This window comes from Symphalangus syndactylus, chromosome 2 (genome assembly GCF_028878055.3).
Source record: "Symphalangus syndactylus isolate Jambi chromosome 2, NHGRI_mSymSyn1-v2.1_pri, whole genome shotgun sequence".
Classification (NCBI taxonomy): Eukaryota; Metazoa; Chordata; class Mammalia; order Primates; family Hylobatidae; genus Symphalangus; species Symphalangus syndactylus.
The window spans coordinates 138,370,733-138,392,980 of NC_072424.2; the positions used below are offsets into that span (position 1 = coordinate 138,370,733).

Sequence of the window (22,248 nt, forward strand, 5' to 3'; positions counted from 1 at the left end):
TGTTCAGTGCTACTAAAATCTTTCTTGTCCATTCAGATTTCCAAACAAGAACCTGAAGAAGAATTACTGTCGTAACCCCGATGGGGAGCCGCGGCCTTGGTGTTTCACCACCAACCCCAACAAGCGCTGGGAACTTTGCAACATCCCCCGCTGCAGTGAGTATGGTGCACACCCAGATTCCAGGATTCTGACCTGCCCTGTTCTTGAAAAGAAAATATGTGTCAGTGCCTGAGTGCAGCCTCTGAAAAGTGACCTACAGCCCTATGGGATGTTATTGGTCTTTATTTTATTGCTGGTTTAAAACAGTTATGGTTATTGGTTACTGTAGGTGACTGATCAGAGCGTCCATTTATCATGTTTTTCTTTCTTTGCAACTGAAACTTCTGCCTCAGGAGTTCACTGAAATGTAGGCTTTGGGTGTTGTTCATCCTATTCTCTCTGTGCTAAAGGGAAATCAGACCCATGCTCTCTGACACATGGATTTCATTTTCAACCAGAGTTCTAATAGTTGTTTTGTAAACAAAGAGTGTCTTTGTTTACAATGTTCAGGTCTGTGGGTGTCCAGTTTTTCCAACTTGGGAAGCAGAGGGTGAGGGGTGGGGGTGGGGAAGAGTTCAGGAGGAGAAGATGAAGCGGCAGACCTAGTAGAAATGATGTAAACAATTTTATCATATTTTCCTCTCTGAGAATTTGAAGCAAAGCATTACATACTAAGACAAAGACAGGCATGAAAGGTTAAAAAGGATTCAGTGAGGGTTGGCCTCCCCTCCTTTCCTCTGACACGTGTCCTTTGAAAGCGGAAGTTCCTCAGGCATTCTCCCTTTTTTTTGAATATTAATTTCTCTTTTTTTTTCAGTTTCTCTTTTTGTCATCTTTTTTTCCTCAAGAATATCTTGATTTCTGGATGCACACACTTTTCCTTGGCAGTGTTTTTTGCCTTCTTTCCGTGGACTCTTTCCCTGTTGTTTGGCTTTTATGGCATGTTGGGTGCCATTCAGTCATGTCTACTCAGTGAATAATTTATTCTTCAGGAAAGAGGGTGGACCTTTGGTGTATGCTAGAATTCGGGGTGGGAGGTCACACGTGTTGATACTTACCAGGTAGGAAGAACTGAGCAAAGAGAAAATAGAAAGAAGCATCTACCCAAGGGTCTTTCTCTGAAGGAGTTCCTCATGAAAGGGTCTCACAGGCATTGATGCTACTAAATTGATTTCATCTGAAAACACGAAACAATTTTCAAGTGCCAAATTCCAAGAGAGGCTGAGCAGAAGCCAAGACAGGCCAGAGCACCCTGCAGTCATCCTCCTTAACATCCATCTGTGCACTCTATTTTAAAATTATTCATTGTAGGGCTGGGTGTGGTGGCTCACGCCTGTAATCCCAGCACTTTGGGAGGCCAGGGCGGGTGGATCACGAGGGCAGGAGTTCAAGACCAGCTTGGCCAATATGGTGAAACCCCACCTCTACTAAAAATACAAAAAAATTAGCCAGGTGTGGTGACACACACCTGTAGTCTGATCTACTCAGGAGGCTGAGACAGGAGAATGACTTGAACCCGGGAGGCGGAGGTTGCAGTGAGCTGAGATCATGCCACTGACTCCAGCGTGGGTGACAGAGCGAGACTCCATCTCAAAAAATATATATATTCATTGGAATTTATTTTTCCCATTCAAGCAACACCTCCACCATCTTCTGGTCCCACCTACCAGTGTCTGAAGGGAACAGGTGAAAACTATCGCGGGAATGTGGCTGTTACCGTGTCCGGGGACACCTGTCAGCGCTGGAGTGCACAGACCCCTCACACACATAACAGGACACCAGAAAACTTTCCCTGCAAGTAAGTCCCCTCTGGTCTCATTCTGCTGCTATGGAATGTGAAATTCCATTGACTTTGCCTTAGTTTTAGTTACTGTAGGAATGCAGGATAAAGTATTCTGGAAGAAAAACTGATCTAGTCATAAGTAAAGGAAATGAACTTTAGCACGTTTTTTCCCATAACAGTTGTTCTCAAAGTGTGGTTCCCCAGACTTTTTTCTTTTTGGAAAGCTAAACTCACAATCACTTCTTTTTCAGAAATTTGGATGAAAACTACTGCCGCAATCCTGATGGAGAAAAGGCCCCATGGTGCTATACAACCAACAGAGAAGTGCGGTGGGAGTACTGTAAGATACCGTCCTGTGACTCCTCCCCAGTATCCCCGGAACAGTTGGATCCCACAGGTAAGCAAGGGTATGGGAGCTTACTGAGGGCCCAAGTGCTCTCCTTATTGCATCATCACAATATACAGTAGCTTTGTTAGTTTAATGCTATTGTGGTCAGAGAGTGTGCCCTGTATGATTTCAGTTTTTTTAGATTTGTTGAGGTTTGTTTTATGGTTCAGAATATAGTCATCTTGGCGAATGTTTCATGTGCTCTTGAAAAGAATGTGTCTTCTGCGGTTGTTGGGTGGGGTTTTCCTTCAAGGTCATTTAGGTGAAGTTGGTTGCTGGTGTTCTTCTGTATCCTTACTGATTGTCTGTCTCCTCCTTCATTGACTACTGTGGATGAATGGTGATGTGTCCAACTTTAACTGTAAAGTAGTCTATTTCTCTTTTCGATCGTAACTCTGTTTCATATATTTTGAAGCTCTGTTGTTAGGCACATATGTATTTAGGATTGTTATGTCTTCTAGATGAAAGGACCCCTTTATCTTTGTGTAATGTTTCTTATCATCTCTGGGAATATTCCTTCTTCTGAAGTTCTGAACTCTCTTTATGGGGATATAAATACAGTCTCACAGCTCTATTTTCACTAGTATTTGTATGATATATCTTTGAAATTTGTATGATATATCTTTTAAGTTTATCTCAGCTTTTAAATTGAGATGTTCAAACCATTTGCACTAATGCAATTGTTAATAGAGTTGAATTTACATCTACCATCAAGTTAGTTATTTCTCTTTGTCCCATTTAAACTTTGTTCCTTTTTTCATCTTTTTCTGCCTTCATTTAGATTTTTATCTCCACTACTCTCTTAGTAAATTAATTTTTAATGGTTTTAGTATTTTCCACAATGTTTATAATATACATTTTTGACTTTTCATATTCCACCTTCAAATGATATAATTCTACTTGACATATAAAAACCTTATATCATTGCAGTTCTACTTCTGCCCTCCCAAAATGCTATACTATTACTCTCTGTAATAGAAGTTTACTTCTACTATGTCACAGATCTCACAATACATTGACACTATTTTTGCCCTAATCGTTGTGTTTTAAAGTGATTAAGAATAAAACTATTTTAAATACTTTCTTTCTTTCTTTATTTTACCATTTCTGGTGTTTCTCATCTTTTGGGGTAGATCTCAATTTCCATCTGGTGTCAGATTCTTTCCGTGAAAAACAACCTCTAGCATTTTTTGTAGCACAGGTCTGCTACTGCTGAAGTCTTTCAGATTTTGAGTGTCTGAAAAAGTATTTTGCCTTCAGTTTTTAAAAGTAATTTTGCTGAATGTAGATACTGGGTTGAGAGTTTCATTCCTTGCAACACTTTAATGATCATGTTCCATTATCTTCTGTTTTAAATAGTTTGACTAGTAATCTGATGTTTGTTCCTATGTTTTCAATAGGTCATTATTCTGACTACCTTGAAGATTTTCTCATCTTTGTTTTTCAACAGTTTGACTATGATGTGTTTATTATTTTCTTTGTGTTTAATCTGCTTGAGGTATTCTGAGTTACTAGATTTGCAGATTGTTGATTTTTTTCTTTTTCTTTTTTTTGAGATGGAGCCTCACTCTGTCACCCAGGCTGGAGTGCAGTGGTGCAATCTCAGCTCATTGCAACCTCCACCTCCCAGGTTCAAGTGATTCTCCTGCTTCAGCCTCCTGAGTAGCTGGGACTACAAGCATGTGCCGCCAGGCCCAGCTAATTTTTATATTTTTGGTAGAGACAGAGTTTCACCATGTTGGCCGGGCTGGTCTCAAACTTCTGACCTCAGATGGTCCATCACCTTGGCCTCCCAAAGCGCTGACAGTACAGGTGTGAGCAACTGTGCCCAGCCTAGATTGTTGATTTTCATTGTCCTTGTAAAATTCATAGCCATTATCTGTTCAAATGTTTCTTTTTGCACTTTTCTCTCTCTGTATTTTCCTTTTGGGACTCTAAGTACCACGTGTTTGGGACTCTAAGTACCCATAACATTCATGTTGTTTCATAAATCTTGTAAGCTTGTTCTTTTTTTTCAGTAATTCTTTTTCTTTCTTTGTGTGTTGGTTTGGATAAGTTCTAGTAACCTATTTCCAAGTTTATGGATTATTTTGTCAGTTGTGTCTAGTCATCTCCTCAGCCCATTGAAAGAATTCTTCATCTCTGATATTATGACTTTTTTCTAGCATTTTCATGTTACTCTTTTCTATAGTTTCCATCTCTTTGCCGAAATTTTCTACCTATCCATGCATACTGTCCACCGTTACAACAAGATCCTTTAACATGTTAACATAGGTATCACATAATCCCAATCTGATAGTTTCCAGACGGCATCTTCTCTAAGTCTGGCTCTCTGGATTGCTTTATTATTCAACAGTGGCTTTTTTTCCCCCCTTGGGTTTTTTGGTGTGTCTTGTAATTCTTTAATCAAACACTAGGCATTATAAATAGAAGAACAGTAGAGGTTACAGTAAATATTATTTATACTTTGAAATGGACACCCTTCTCTTGCAAATATATGTTGTGGATAATTGAGGCAATGTAGTCACTAGTTTAACTGAATTGGGATTTGTGATTGCTAGTTTTACCTTAAGTGCACCACAGATATAAATTCCTCCAGTGATGTGCTGCTGCTATCTTTTACTTAGAGTGGGGCCTGGGGTGCTGAAGAGTTTTCTCCGTATTCCTACCCATTCCCAGATTTCAGCAGTCACTGCATGCCTGCACTACAGAGGAGATATCTTCATACACATAATCTAACCCCATTGACACTCAGCTGTTTCTTGTTACTGAATGCTCACTTTTTGGTGGACGTAGGAGAATACTTATCTCCCTGGTCTACCTCCCTCTTAGGCCAGTTGAGCACAGCTCAGCTTTGAAAATAGTGATTTTTCAGTGTTCTTGTGCCTCCTTCTAATGGAACTTGTACCTGTGGTGGGTTTGGAAAGAAAGAGTAGTAGCTTCTGCTTCATTGCAATGCAGGATGTTGGGCACAAGAGGATTCCCTGTAACTTCTCCAAGGGAATAAGATTTTTGCCTCCACCACTCTCTGAGAAGCTGTGGATCTTTGCCTGCAGTCCTAGATGCAGGACCATCTCCTGCCCTATCACCCAGCTTTGGTCTTTGGCTTTGTTTGAGGAAGGATCTAGAGAAATGTACAAAGCTTTCATGTCTGCGCCCCCACTGACAGCCACTCACCACCCACAGCCTGCACTGCTGAATGCATCCTCCTCTCATCTGCCCTCGTGTTCTCATGAACACTCAGTAGGGATCCACAAAAAAGAGCTTGCACATAAGTGCAATTTCCAATTATAAGTACTCTATCTGTTCTTTCCCACCCAGGTTTTAAATGAAACATTACTAAGAACTTATTAATCTTCTAAAATGCTATAAATCTATTTTTTATGTTAATCTGTCTGCTAATACAGAAAACAGTCATAATTCTCAGAGGCTACTGTACTGTTTTTGTCATAAATTGCTTCACGCTTTTTTTTCAGTAATTATTAAGCTTGATTTCTTTTGTTTTAATTTCAGCACCACCTGAGCTAACCCCTGTGGTCCAGGACTGCTACCATGGTGATGGACAGAGCTACCGAGGCACATCCTCCACCACCATCACAGGAAAGAAGTGTCAGTCTTGGTCATCTATGACACCACACCGGCACCAGAAGACCCCAGAAAACTACCCAAATGCGTATGTCTTTGATTTTTGCTGTAAGAGGGGCATCACCCAACTGAAATTTCTGTTAAAAGAGCCATGCTTCATGCTTCAAGCCAACTTCCTAGGACCAAATTTCTCTCAGACCCAGAATGTGTAGAAAAATGTCTCAAGAATCTTGCTTTTGAAGAAAGGGCCTGCGAGAAGAGAAATTTTAGGCTGGCTATTTTTCCTGAGTAGTTTTATGGATGCAGGGGGATATCTGGAGGTGATGAGGTCACATTAATTGAAAGCTCAGGAGTACATATGAGCAAATGCTTAGAAACAGTACCATTCCACAATGCCCACTAAATATCAGTGCAATATTTCTACCATAGAAATCTATCATTTTTAACCTCCAACCCCTGAAACGAAGGTCGAATTTGCTATTTTTGTCTTGGGTCACAAGTATATATACTTTATAGATATAAGTATGAATACATATACACACATATATATGTATACATACATGTGCATATATAAATACACACACATATATGATATACAAGTATACATATATACACACATATGTATGTATACAAGTATACATATATACACACATATGTATGTATACAAGTATACATATATACACACATATGTATGTATACAAGTATACATATATACACACATATGTATGTATACAAGTATACATATATACACACATATGTATGTATACAAGTATACATATATACACACATATGTATGTATACAAGTATACATATATACACACATATGTATGTATACAAGTATACATATATACACACATATGTATGTATACAAGTATACATATATACACACATATGTATGTATACAAGTATACATATATACACACATATGTATGTATACAAGTATACATATATACACACATATATATGATATACAAGTATACATATATGTGTGTATATATGTACACATATATGTGTGTATATTAGAATAGATATAAATATATATATATACACACACATATATATTCTGACCTGTATAAACACAGTGGGTCATGAGCTCCAGTGGTCTGAAAGGATATGGGTTGCTGGGACATGAAGAACAAAAGCAGGATACACAGATGCTGAAAAGCGAAAGAGGCCGTTAGATGAACAGAAAACCAGGTCTAACAAGGACAGCCTTTCTTCCATAAATGAGCACACAATATGTGGAAAAAACTGTTTTTACATATTAGAGAACAGATAAACTGAGATAATTTAGAAAGGGAATCAAATGAGATCAACCCAATAACTAACTACCTTGGGTTTGTTCCTGGAGACTCTTCCTGGGCTGAAGAACAAGGAGATGGAGCCCAAGCCGACCACAGCAGTCTTGCTGAACTGAGGAAGGAGATTGGAGCTGGGATTCTAAAACAGCTGAGATTTTCTAGGCTAGGTAATAACATGAAAGGATTTGTGGAGGAAAAGAGCTCCAGGAACGTCCATAGAAAAGTCCTCAAGTCTTTGGCTAAATAGAAAGCTGCATATGCACAGGGAGAGGTTCCAGAGAGAAAGCAGGATAAAGAACAGCTACTGGGGAAAGAAAAACTGCAGGGGAACAGTGAGCTCAATGGAGATGCCAGAGCTCACATAGCACTGGGGGATATTTGAGTTCTGACCAGCCAGAGGAGAGACCTCGCTGAACATCTTGGGCATTAAGTAGTCACCACATAAAGCCAAACTTTGGGAGTAGGATTAGTGTATTCCTATAATAAAGGCCACTCCAGAAACAGCATAGTAAAGCATAAAGCAAGTCTGAAAAAATCAACATGATCTCCACGTAAATTAACTGATTGCCAGAAGAAAATTCAACCCTCTTTAGAGGCAAACAACAAATCAAGTTGCTCGGTTATGTGGCATCCACAATGTGTGACCTAAATTTATAACTTTACCAGACATACAAAAAGCATTTAGTGTGATCCATAACCAGGAGAAAAAGCACTCAATACAAATAAACCCCAAAATGAAGAAATTAGCATGAAGATTTGAAATATATATATATATATATATATCATAATTGTGTTCAAGGATTTAAAGAAAACATGAACATGGAAGAAACAAATGGATAATATCAAAAGAAGAAAATTATAAAATAACCAAATAGAAATTAAATAACTAAAAAAGTATATGTTTAATGAAAAATTTACTGGATACCCTTACCATCAGGTTAGACATTACAGAAGAAAAAGTTAACTAGAAAATAATTCAATAGAAGTGATACAAACTGCAGCACACACATACAAAGACTGAAAAAATAAAGAAACAGAGCCTGAAGAATATGAAAATATCAAAAGATTTCATATATGTGTAAAGCAAGTCGCAAGAGAGGAAAGAGATACTGGGACAGAAAAAATTACTTGAAGCAACAAGAAAAATCTTATTAGAAGCCAGAAGAAGAAAATATATGTTTACATACAGAAGAATACTGGTAAAAATGACTGATGCCTTCTCGTGAGAAACTATGCTGGTCAGAAACAATGAAATAACACCTTTAAAGTGATAGAAAAAAATAAAAAAGATTAACATAGGATGTTATATCCAGCAAAAATATCCCTTGAAAATGAATGTTATATAAATACATATTCTACCCCCCCCCAAAATAAACAAAACACTAAGAGAATATTTCATTACTAGGCTTATATAATAAAAGATGTTCTAGAAATCTATTTTGGTAGAAGAAAAATAGTGCCAGATGGGAACTTTATACTAAGTAATGAAGAACCCTGGAAATGGCAAATGTAAAAGATTCGTATTTAATGCCTTAATTTCTTTAAAAGATAATTGACAGGAGGCTGAGTCGGGCAGATCATGGGGTCTGGAGTTTGAGACCAGCCTGACCAACATGGTGAAACCCCATCTCTATTAAAAATACAAAAATTAGCTGGGCATGGTGGCACATGCCTGTAATCCCAGCAACTCAGGAGGCTGAGGCAGGAGAATCACTTGAACCCAGGAGGTGGAGGTTGCAGTGAGCTGAGATCGTGCCATTACACTCCAGCCTGGGTGACAGAGCGAGACTCAAAACAAACAAACAAAAAGTTAATAATTTACTACTTGAAGCAAAATGATAGCAATGTATTGCTACTTTAACATATGTAAAAGTAAAAATTTCTAAATAATAATAATCACATAAATAATGTAGGAAATAAATGGAAGTATACTGTTCTAAGTTTCTTACATTATCCATGAAGTTATATAATATAAACACATGGTTGAAGGTGGTAAGTTAAAGAGGGTTATTGTAAATCCTAGAGCAACTGAAAAAATTTAAACTTAGAGGAATAGATAATAATAAGAATGTTCCATTTATCCAAAAGAAGGAAAGAAAGGAAGAAAAAAGAATGAAGAAGATATGGCAAAGAGAGAAAATACACAGCATTATGGTAGACTTAAACTGAACTGAAAGTATATTTAACATACTCCTAAGCATATTAAATATAAAGGGATTAAACATTGCATAGAAAAGGCAGAGATTGTTAAGCTGAATAAAAATCAAAGCCCATTTATGTTCTTTTTACTATACATGCTCTTTAATTGTAAAGAGCTACTTCAAAAACCAAGTGTGGAAAATGATGTATCATGAAAATAAGAATCAGAAGAAAGCTGGAGTGGTAATGTTAATCCCAAAGTAATCTACAAGAAATAATACCACGATGAAAAAGTTATTTCTTAAGTAAAAAAAGTTTATTCATCAAGACTTAACAATGCTAAATGGGTTGCACCCTCATAAGAGCCCTTCTGATACATGAAGCAAACACTGACAGAACTGAAGAGACAAACAGATAAGCCCACAATTAGAGTTGGAGATATCCTAATGTCTCTCTCCGTATGGTTATACATCTTCCCAAAATATAATAGAAAAAATACACAAAAAATCAGAAAGAATATATATGTTTTAAAGGAAATTGTCAACCTATTTAACACTATGCCAAACTGCAGAATACACATTCAAGTATGCATGGAGCATTCCCCAACATATACCATATGTGTGGCCTTACAGCAAGTCTCAATAGATTTAAAAGAATTAAAATGATACAGCATCTGTTTTTGAGCAAAACAGAATTAAATGAGATATAAATAACAAAAAAATTGGGAAATTATCAAATATCTGAAAATGAAACAACACATTTCCAAATACTTCATAAGTCAAAGAAGGAATTTAGAAAAGTTTTGAACCAAATAATAGTAAAAATACAATATATCAAACTTTGTATGATGCAGCGAATGTTTTTAGGGTTTTATAACTTTAAATGCTTTTAGTAGAAAATAGAAACATGTAAAAATCAATGACTTAAGATGGCATTTCTCAAAGTATGCTCTGGAGAAACCTGAAGTCTCTTGAGATCCCTTCAGAGACAGTCTATGAGGTTAAAACACCTTTAAATTAAAAAAAAAAAAAAGATTGTATTTGCCATTTCACTTTTATTTCCTGATAAGTGTACAGTGGAGTTTTCCAGAGGCTACATAACATTTGATCACATTATCTCTCTGATGGCTAATAAAATGTGTGATTTTCTACTGTGTTTAAGAAGTTCTCAGTTTTGGATGCAATAAATCTTCATAGTATATATTACAAAACGAAAGCTCTTTAGGATCCCCAATACTTTTTAAGAGTTAAAGGGGTCTTAAGACCAAAAACTTTGAGAACTGTTGATTTAAGATAACTTAAACATCTAGAAAAGGAGAAGCAAATAAGATCCAAGGTAAGTGGAAGGAAGGAAAGAATGAAAATCTGTGAAATCCAGGATATACGAATATAGACAAACAATTGAGTAAATCTGTGAAACAGAAAGTTGGTTCTTTTGAAAGATCCATGTGATTGATAAACCTCTGCCTAAACTGATGACAAATGAGGGGGCACCACCATCAACATCAGGAGTAAAAAAAGGGAAGAATCATTGCTATAGGATCCTTTAGATATTAAAGCTAACAAACAAATATTGAGAGCAACTTTACATTAACAAATTCAATAACCTAGATAATATGGACTAATTCCTTAGAAAAAAACAAATAAGCAAATCAGACACTGAATAAACTGAATTTCTAACCAACCTGATATCTATTAAAGGCAACATGTATATATAATCTTTAACATGTTAATATATATTAATAAATCAATAAACTTCCCACAGAGAACACTCTAAGCCAAGATGGCATCATTAGAAATTTTATTATTTAAAAAAAATTCCAATTCTTCACGATCTGTTACAGAAAACAGGGGAGAAGGGAACACCTCTTGACTCAATTAGTGAGAAAAAAAAAAAAAAAACCCTAGTTGTGAAAAAGTAGACAAGGATATTGTAAGAAACTATAGCACATTATGTGTTGTGAACATAAACATAAAAAGATGTAACAAAATTTTAATCATTAACATGATGAACATCCCAAACAAGTGAAGCTTCTCTTCCAGAATGCAAGGCTGGCTTAACATTTACAAAACAATCCATGTAATCCAACATGTTAACAGAATAAAAGTGATAAATCATATGATTATGTCAATAGATGCAGAAGAAAATGTGACAAAATTTAACACTCATCCATGATAAAATGTCTCAGCAAACTATGACTAGACCAGAACTTCTTTAACTTGATCAAGGGCATCTACAAAAGACCTCCAGATAACATCAACTTAATGGCAAAAGATGAATGTTTTCTCTCTAAGATTGGGAATAAGAAAAATATGTTTGCTGTCAGTACTTCTAATCAGTATTTTACTACATTGGTCACAACCATTGCCATAAGACCTGAAAACAAAACAAAAGGAAAAAAAAAAGGAAGGAAAGAAAGAAAGGGCCTAAAGTTTGGAAAGGAAGAAGTAAAACTGCCTGTATTCACAGAAAGCTTAATTAATGGATGCAGAGAGTCCTAAAGACTAATAATTAAATTTTGCAAGATTGGAGAACACATAAGCATATACATGGTCAATATATTAAAAGTAGTTGTTTTTATACACTGCCAATGATCAACTGGAAAATAAAAATGTCAGAGCAATATCACTGACAATAGTATCCAAACTACAAAATATTTAGTGATACATTTAACACAATATGCACAAGAACTATATACTGCATACTAAAAAATATTATTAAGGAAGAAACCAAAAGATCGAAATAAAGATATATCATGCTTATATTAAAAGAGTCAATATCACTTCTCACCAAATTGATCTTTGGATTCAGCCCATACCCAATTGTTAAGGAAGAAATTAAAAGATCTAAATAAAGATATATCACATTTATATATTAAAAGAGTCAATATCACTTCTCACCAAATTGATCTTTGGATTCAGCTTATACCCAAGCAGAATCTCAGCAGTCTTTTTTTTTTTAAATGTGACAAAATGTATATGCTAGAATCACCAGGACAATATTTAAAGAGAAGAAAAAAGTTGGAGGACTTACCCAAAGGTAAAGACTTATAAAGGTACAGTAAACAAGATATGTGGTATTGGGAAAAAAAGTATACAGATATAGCAATGGATGGCCCAGCAACAGATCCACATATACATGATCAATTTAGTTTCTATGTAGGTGACAAGGCAATTCAATAGGGAAAAACATCTTTTCCAAAATCATTGTGAAACAATTGGATATCCATCTAGAAAACAAAAATAAAAACAAATTTTGATTTCTACTTTCCATCCCAAATTAATGTGCAAAAGCTCTTAGATCTAAATGTAAGAGCTAAAACTTAAGATGAAATAAAACAATTCCAGGAAAATATATAATATTTTCACAAACTTGAGGAAGACAAAATTTTTTTTAGGCAGGACCCAGAAAACACAAGCTCTAAAAGAAAATAAATTATAATTTGGGCTTTCATAAAATGAAAATTATGTTCATCAAAAGTCATTGTTAAGAAATCAATAGGTAAGTAACAGACTGGAAGAAAAATTCTCTCCATCCATATATCTGACAAATGGTTTGTATCTAGAGTATAAACATTTCTCCCACTCACTAATCAGAGGACAAACAACCTAATTAAAATGGGCAACAGAATTGAATAGGAAATTTCTCAGGGAACGATGGACAGATGGACAACAAGCACCTGAAAAAATGCTCAACATTTTAGCCATCAAAGAAATAAGAATTATAACCATCACAAGATGTCACCAACATTTAATGGGCATGGGTGTCATTAAGAAGACACAACAATAAGTGCTGTCACTGATGTGGAGCGAGGATGTGCAGCTCTCGCATACGCTGGTTAAAGTACAGTCTGCTGGTTTTCCATGAAGTTAAATAACTGTGAGTCTACCTCACAAAACTGCAATTCTGTTCCTGAATAGTTACCCCATGGGAATGAAAACAGAAGTCCACAAAGAGATCTACAAGAACATTCACAGCAGCTCTAGTTATTATAACCCCAAACTATAAACAACTACAAGGTCAATCAATGAGAAAATGAATGGATAATTTGTGATCTATCCATATAATGGAATATTATTAAGCAATTAAAACGAAGAAGTGACTGATCCTCTCAAATAGGATGGATGGAACTCAAAAATATTATATTAAGGAAAGAAGGCAGATTGAAAGTGTACATTCTGTATGAGTCCATTTATACCAGGTTTGAGGAGAGGCAAAACTAATCTTTGGTGAAGGAAACCAATAGTATTTCCCTCTGGCAGTGGGAAGAGGGTAGCAGGAATTGAATGAGCAGTGACACAGGGTGTTTCTAGAGTAATGGAAGTGTTCTGTATCATATGGGAGTGTGGGTTACACAAATATAGGTGATCATCAAAACTCACCAAACGACATTTAAGATCTGTGCATTTCACACTATGTAAAAGTACACCTCAACTGGAAAGAGTGGAAATCTGTTTCAAATGCTCGGCCTTTTAACACATCCAGTTGTGTGGACTATGAACTTCCTCAAATGGGGTGTCTGGGCTTGAGATTAGATCACATGTGTAGAGTCGCTAGAGAGACAATGTTGCATTCCCATGGTACATAATACATTTCCCGTTTTCTCAGATAGCCACAGGTCATGAACATGAGGATTCTGAGAGGTTGGAGCAACATTCTTGGGAGGCATGAAGGGGAGCACATTCTCCAAGATCCCCCCCCAGCCCAGGGTCCTCACCTGCTTTGACTCTTACTCCACTGTTTTCAGACTCCTCCGTAGCTGCCTGACCTCTTCAGATCCCATAGTCTACCCAGCCGTCTCCCTTTATATCTTGAGTCCCACTGTTCTTCCAACGCATCCCCCATTTCCTCAGACCTGGAGTGGCAGTGGCCAGCAGAGGATGGACTGAGAGCAAGAGAGGATGTCCTGCCCAGGAACCCATCCTAGAGAAATGGTATCCTGCCTGGGAGCTAGTTTCCCAGGGTGGCTTTGATGAGTCTTGCAGAAACAAACCCACTTGACACACCTGATACGGTATTGACAGTAACACTATTTTCGTGGTTGTTTTTCATAGTAAAAGTAGATTCCTTTAGTTACACTGTGAGTACTTAGAGTAAGGTGACTGGCCTGGGAATGATACCATCTTGGATGTCATTTTCTCCTTGGAGAAATGTATTTTAGTTCCAATGCACATTTCACAATACAGTCCTACAGAGAGAAATACAGAGAGCTAGACAGTTAGAGATATATTTTATGTGCATAAAAATATAAAATATACACTTTAAAATCTGTACCTGTTATTCCTGAGAAATGTATTTGGCAGAAGGTGGGAGGAGGATATTCTGATCCTTTTATTTACACATCTATGTATGATCTGAGTTTTTATATGGAGCATATAAAGAAAAATTAAAATCTGTCTTTGAAATGTACACAGTTGTTTAGAAGTTAAGGACCATTTTTGCTTGTTACATTATTGTACCTATAATGGGAATATTTCAAAGCCACTTGTTAACACTTTGTTAGAACAAAATGTAGAGGGTGCTGGGTGCCCCTGAATATTCTCCCACCTCTTGTGACCTGTATTGTTTTGGAATTTCCAGTGGCCTGACAATGAACTACTGCAGGAATCCAGATGCTGATAAAGGGCCCTGGTGTTTTACCACAGACCCCAGCGTCAGGTGGGAGTACTGCAACCTGAAAAAATGCTCAGGAACAGAAGGGAGTGCTGTAGCACCTCCGCCTGTTGTCCAACTTCCAAGTGTAGAGACTCCTTCCGAAGAAGGTAAGAAATCTGTGGCTGGACATCTACATACTTGGACGCTGGGATGAAAAGCCATGGAAAATCTCACTGATGCAGAAGCCTTCCATGCTACACGAGAAATCAAGTGTTTTTAGAGGGTCTGCCATGTGGAAGGAAGCCTCAGTGCACTCTCTCAAGGAGGCAGAGGTGTGACTTTTGGCACAACGTGAGTGGGCTGTGCCTTTAGGACAGGTGCAAACCCTCCAAGGTGTTCAACTTAACCACTCACCTTGTTCTAAAATGGGTTATCTCAGTATCCCCGTCCAAATTCCTATTCTATCATGCTGCCGTATGTGTGATTCTTTCCAAGCCCGTAAGCATCTCCAATAATTTCTTCAGGTAGGCAGTGTTCATTGCAGTCTTCAGCATTGCAGTTTCTGAGGAATGTGGCCCCTGATTCTGTTATCCTAGAGAAACCTGACATGATTGTATTGATTCCATATCATCCTGGGTCTATGCGGCTGTTCATAATCATCCATTTTTTCCCCGTACAGACTGTATGTTTGGGAATGGGAAAGGATACCGAGGCAAGAGGGCAACCACTGTTACTGGGACGCCATGCCAGGGATGGGCTGCTCAGGAGCCCCATAGTCACCGCATTTTCACTCCAGAGACAAATCCACGGGCAGGTCTGGAAAAAAACGTAAGCCACTTTGATTAGGACTCTTTGGCCTTTTGCTCACCAATCTTTGCAAACAGAATTGGTTCTGTATTACAGAAAATCTGCCTGGACTGCCCTTTTCTGTAAGGGGGGAGAGAGGACAGAAGAAAATATTGGAAAGGCATCAGGGGGCTAAGTTAGAATATAATTGGCCTTAGTATGGAAAGTACAAGCAGCACAGGCCAGGAAACCTCCACACATGTGAGGGTTCTCAGGCCTCTGCCCTTTAGTGACATTTCTTTAAAGTTTCCATTATTGGGCACTGTTTCTAGTTTCTAGTGTTTGTATGCTAGGTTCCAGTAATCAAAGATGCCCTTTATGAATTTTAAGTCAGATTTTTCTAAAAAAAATTTGGATGGGCCATCAGGTCACCATGGGACTTCCCTTAGCCTCATGCATTCTCTGCAATGGTTTACTTTGGGGCCTGTGTATAGGGAAGACTGAGATACAGGAAAAACGAAAATGTCTGTGTTCCCCCACTCTCACACCCATGCAACATAACACTTCTCACACCAGATGGGTGCAATTTCTCCTCACACCCCAAGGGAGTCTCCAGCAGATACCAGCTGGGTGTCCTACAATGTCACTCAGTCCTGACACTCTATCTGGAGACAGTGTCAGATCCCATAAGTTAAGGCTCAGTCCCACAAGACCGCCCCACTGCAGATGCCAATCCCAAGTTACAGGCTGTGACCTGTACTTCTGCCCAACTGGATAAAAATCTGTTTTTCTACTTGATCACTTTGCTAGAGTGGCTCACAGAACTCAGGGGAACACGTTACTTTTATTTACCCATTTGTTATAAAAGATATTACAAAGGATCCTGGTGAACAGCTAGATAGAAGAGATGCATGGGGCAAGGCACGTGAGAAGGGGCTCAGAGCTTCCATGCCCTCTCCAGTGCACCAGCCCCCGGTACCCCAAGTGTTCAGCAACCCAGAAGCTCTCCAAGTGCAGTCTTGCTGGGTTTTTATGGAGGCTTCATTACAGACGCACAGTTGAATACATCGTTGGCCATTGGAGACCAGCTCACCTTCAGCTCCTCTTCCCTCCCTGGAGGTTGGACGTGGGGGGCTGAACAGTTCCAACCCTCCAATCACATGGTTGGTTCCCTTGGCAACCAGCCCCATCCTGAGACTATCCAGGAACCCACCAAGAGTTGCTTCATTCGAACAAAAGATGCTCCCTTCACTCAGGAACCCCCAAGGGATTTAGGAGCTCCGTGTCAGGAACTGAGGGGCAGAGACCAAATATACATTCCTTATTCTATCACAGTATCATATGAAGGGGAAGACAACACTGCCTTTCTGTGTCTTGCCCCGTAGAGGGTGCACAATGCATGGAAATAAATGTTTCTGAATCAACAGCAAACAGGCTTCATCGGGTAGGAGAGCGCTGAGCCCTCCAGGGACAATGCACATCAATTATGTCCCACCGTCCTTTGGTGCTGGGGCTCTAAGGCCTCCACTGGGTCAGGCTCCTGAAGGGAGACCCATTCTCCAAAGACCCCTCAGGGTCACCACTCCCTGTCCAGGGGTGTGGCCTCATAGCTCCTTTTGAACAAGGGCACAGGAAGGACGGCTTTAGAGCATTCAAAAAATAACTTTGCCAAAAAAAAAATAATAGAAAGGAAGAAGAGGCTGGGCGTGGTGGTTCACACCTGTAATCCCTACACTTTGGGAAGCTGAGACAAGAGGATCACCTGAGGTCAGGAGTTCGAGACTAGCCTGGCCAAAATGGTGAAACCTCGTCTCTACTAGAAATACAAAAAAAAATTAGCCAGGTGTGGTGGCATGCACCTGCAGTTGCAGCTACTGAGGAGGCTGAAGCAAGAGAATCGCTTGAACCCAGGAGGTGGAGGTTGCAGTGAGCTGAGATTGTGCCACTGCACTCCAGCCTGGGCGACAAGAGCAAAACTCCATCTCAAAAAAAAAAAAAAAAAAAGAAAGAAAGGAAAGAAGGAAGGGAAAAGAAACACTCCTTTATGTCTTCTAAGGATAGACGTGAAATGCGTGAGCCTTGGAACACCTTCTCCCTCTCCTGCCCCACGTGAGCTGGAGCTTACATGCCTTCTTGTTTTCAGTACTGCCGTAACCCTGATGGTGATGTAGGTGGTCCCTGGTGCTACACCACAAATCCAAGAAAACTTTACGACTACTGTGATGTCCCTCAGTGTGGTAGGTTGCCTTCTTTTTGGTAAGGAAACTGCTTCCTTATATGGATTTGCAACAAAAAAAGGAAAAGGGCTTCTGAGCAGAGTGCTTCCAGGGAGGAGATAGCTGCCCTCTCCACCAGACCCCACTCTTCATCATGGGCATCTTGAATCTGCCCTACTATTGGCCACATTTGTTAGGGGAACACCTGCCCATCGCCCCAGACACACATAAATAAAATAAATGTAAAATTCCCAAAGAGCAAGCTTAGAGGTAATCTAGTCAGCCCCAGGATGGTCCCACTGAATGCTGCCATGTCTAGCATGGGATGCATGAAAAATTTAGTCATTCGGATGAGAAACTCCCCTTCCGCAACTGAGAAGTAAGAAAGAAAATACAAACAGCAGGAAACAGGTAAGCACGTAATGCACATTGTAAACCTCAGATGGCCATCCTAGGAATTCAATGAAAGGTAGTGCAGCTCTTTAGCCCCAGATGGCCTTTCTCATAAGTTTACTATTCACAAGTCGCATTAGTGACATAGCTTAGAGACTGCTTGTTGGGTTCTGTCCTCATTGCTCTGAGACTCTTGTTGGGAGTATGAGGCTTGGATCAGGGGAAGGGGAGTTGACATTAGTTCTTAAACAATTGGAATAACAAATCCATGGGTATTTCTGAAAAAAAAAGAAAGGAAGCTACTTGGAATTGTCCCATATTTAACATTCTGCTGACCAATCAATTTGTCCTAGTTACAGAAAACCACCCTGGACTTCTCCTATGCATAATTTGGTTGCTTGTGGTTGGGTCTGCCATGTGGAGGGACCTTGAGCTGGGGGAAGGAGCTTGGCCTCCAAGGCCACTGAAGACCAGCATCCTGAGATTGCCTGGGATGGTGGTACAGGGCAGTGATGAAGACCATGGGAGCCACACTGCCCAGCTTCACATTTGGGCTTCTCCTAGAGACAGCAAGAGGGAGGAAGGAGGGGTTAGGATGATATGAAAGATTCTACTTGGCCAATATTATTGTAATGTGGCATTGTGATCTCTGGATTTAGTGTGAGTTGATAGCTGACTTTTTCTGCAGAAGCATCTTGGTGGCACCTCTAACTCAAAGTCCCTCGATGGAGTCAGTTCCAGTTCTCCACTTCTGGCCCTGTCTGGTACACGCCACTGCCTCTCACTGCCCGGGCTCTCTATCCTTGACAGGCTGCCTTGAAGTTGAGCCCAGACTGACTTTCTTGCCTCAGACCCCACTACCGTGCCTGGGACTCATGCACCTTTGACTCCCATGGAAGGGAAATGCAGTAGCTTCCCAGGTGCAATTCTGGTGTCCTCACCCACACTGAGGATGTACAAGAATCAGGTTCTTAGAGATTGGAGAAAGAAGGAAGAATGGGAACAAGATTTTTCCCAAAGGACTGTGAGGTCCCCCACCTTACCCTGATGTGAGACAAGTGAGGTTAACCCCAAGCCTGGTGAGAAGGGTTCCCATCAGACACTTGGAAATCCTGAGGACTGTTTCATGCAGAAGGATATGGTTTATTCAAGTTTGACTCAAGCTTGAGAAAGCTAGAGCCTCTGGTGGTGAATGATTTTAATAACTATTTCCTTTCCACCAACATATAAAGTACAAATAATAAGTAAAAATAAATAGAAACATTCAGTTTTGTTTTGAATAGTAGGAGCAGGGTACCATCATTTCTGTAGTTACTCTTTTAGTGCAACGATGCATGTCTACTGTATGTAAGGCATACTAGCAGAAATTGAGCTCAGCACTAGAGAAGACGATTGCATTCTATGCCTTGCTTCTTTTTAAAAAAAAAAAGCTTCCATAGATAGATTCTCAGAACAGCCCATGGCAAATGTAAAGTTATTTGGAAAACCCAGGTTCCAGATTCACTAGAGTGTAGAATCTCTGGTTGGTTGGGAAGGAATTTCCTCTTACAGTTGTTATTAACAATTGTATGAACAATTATTTAAAATATTAACATTTATATTTGTGAAGACCTTGAAGGGCTGGAGACAACAGAGAAGCATTTTTGAACACCCTCTGCAGCGCCTGCACTGTTGTAGGCATTGGTGGATGCTACCAAAGATGGGACACTTTCCCTACCTCCAGAGACCCTGTGGGCTGGCTGCAGAGAGAAGGCAGGGAGGAGGAAAAGAAGAATAAAGTCATGTGTTTAAGTCACCCCCACGGCCGTCGGTTAGTCATGGGAGGCTCCCCAGAGGAGCTGTCCTGAAGCTGGCTGAGAGAGGGCAACATTTCAACTTAGGACAGTAATCCTTGCTACATACAATCACATACACACACACACGTGCACACACACAGACTCACATGGAAAAATAAACCTTTGTGCCTTTCAGCAGTGATGACAATTATGGTTTTCAGTAAACTTTACATGGTTTAGATGGTGATGGTGATGACGATGATTATGGGAAGGATGACATCATGTTCTAAACATACTGCATGGAGTCAGAATAACAATGACAAATAACCATTTGTCTCAATCAAGGTCTTCTCAGAAAATATCTCATTCTGATGCTAAACTATGCCAGTCTGTTTGATCACTTCTCCAACAAAGTAATTACAAAGTGCTTATATTTTCTTGAAAAGAGAGGGTCCTGTGTTGTCTACTACCACTTTTGAAACTTAGAGAAAATGTTCCAAAAGATGCTGATGATTTTACTATTTAGTTCAGCCTTTGAGATGTCAAAAACTCAGTGCTTGGAATTTGTCTCGAATTACACCACAAAATTGCTACCTTGTCTCAAATGGGATTTCTTTCCCACCCTGTGCCACAGCGTCCGCTTCATTTGATTGTGGGAAGCCTCGAGTGGAGCCGAAGAAATGTCCTGGAAGGGTTGTAGGGGGGTGTGTGGCCAACGCACATTCCTGGCCCTGGCAAGTCAGTCTTAGAATAAGGTAAGAACAGGCCCAGAAACAATTTACACTGTCCCTCCAAGTAAGCCCTGCAAAACCCTTCTACATTTACACAAAATCCACACAGCTGAGGCATCAGTACCTGCCTCTAAGTTTTCTGGCGGAAAAAAGCTACAAAAATGAATATATATAATATATATATATATATATATATATATATAATATATATATATATATATAATATATATATATAAAATATATTTTATAGGTTCTCTACTGTGAAAATGGCAAAAATTGCTGTCTTTTTCTTGATCCAGGCAGCTCTATCAAAATCTGTAGGCACAGTGATTTGCACCAAGTTCCGATATTGCTGGAAAATATTGAAGATGCTCTGAGGATTTCTATGGATATCCATTGTCTGATTGTCAGATGAAAAGAGAGGGAAGTTTTTAGAAATGTGACACTTTCTGGGTTGGGAGAGCAAGGACAAAATTATCTCCAGTCTATCACAGGCACAGATTTTCTTTGGACACTTTTGTGAATCATTGAATTCAATGCAGAGGCTACTCATCCATTCGCAAACAAAAAAATTCTAGGTCATGATCCCCATAAATGAAAAGTGATCAGTCCAATCCCAGGGAACCTGGACATTTTGGGTATTGTTTCAATGGAACATGCCTTTCGTAAGTTCCATCTTCTTGGGTATCTCTTAGGAAGCACACATAGGAAACAGGCCCATCTGTCTGCCTGTTTTGCTTCCTCATCTCATTTCTACACCAGGGCACCTGTGCTCAATTGCTGTTCTCTAAAGAGACTCTTTTCCATAAGTTTGTGAAATGCCGTTGACAAACCTGATCACATTGCATTTCACTCTGCTGTTGATTTTTCTTTATCGTTTAGTAACTCCTTGCTCTACAGAGCTTTCACCTTCCACATATTTCAGATGCATTCTTTCCTGAACTGTGTGGTGGTCTACGTCCTCACTGACTTATCAATATGCTGCCATCATGCACTTCCTATCTCTATTCCTTTTCATTACAATCTGGTTCAAGTGGCTCACACCAGTATTCTGAGCTATCACCTGCCTATGCAGTCCTAGAAAGTAAGTGATTCAGGAAACATTCCCCAAAAGTAAAGTTTCTCAGGTAAGATCAGAAGACTCCCATGAGTCACTGCTGCTCAGGATCACATCTGGCTCCTTGAAGAGTGATTCATCAAACCTTACATAGATCTTGTCATAAAAATGAAAGAGACCTCAGGGGAAGGTCTTGGGCTGGTCGCTTCCGTTGGAGTCCCAGGCTGTGGGGTGAAAGCCACGACTGTAGAGCTTCAGGCTGAGTCACTTAGCTTTGTTGTCCTGTGGACAGGCTGTGCCTCTCCCTCCCCCAGGCATCAGAAAAAGTGGTATAGATGGGCCCTTCTGAAAAATCCCCCTCCTGGAGCACTGGCCAAAATTAGTACCATCCTGATGCTGGGCTTGCAGTCCTTTCCTTTGGGAATATGAACATGGTCAAAATTAAGTGAACGTGTCTTTC

At 39.3% G+C, this 22,248-nt stretch overlaps 1 protein-coding gene across 2 annotated transcripts in view; it reads left to right on the forward strand.

Annotated features, from left to right (window-relative positions):
* Positions 1–22,248, forward strand: part of PLG (plasminogen) — a 53,193-nt gene that overhangs the window by 15,399 nt on the left and 15,546 nt on the right. For both annotated transcript variants that reach the window (XM_063623260.1, XM_055268925.1), the window contains exons 7-14: positions 37–155; positions 1,675–1,837; positions 2,074–2,219; positions 5,724–5,883; positions 14,816–14,997; positions 15,510–15,658; positions 17,760–17,853; positions 20,635–20,755. In XM_063623260.1, the coding sequence (XP_063479330.1) occupies positions 37–155; positions 1,675–1,837; positions 2,074–2,219; positions 5,724–5,883; positions 14,816–14,997; positions 15,510–15,658; positions 17,760–17,853; positions 20,635–20,755 (1,134 nt within the window). The remainder of the gene's footprint in view (positions 1–36; positions 156–1,674; positions 1,838–2,073; positions 2,220–5,723; positions 5,884–14,815; positions 14,998–15,509; positions 15,659–17,759; positions 17,854–20,634; positions 20,756–22,248) is intronic.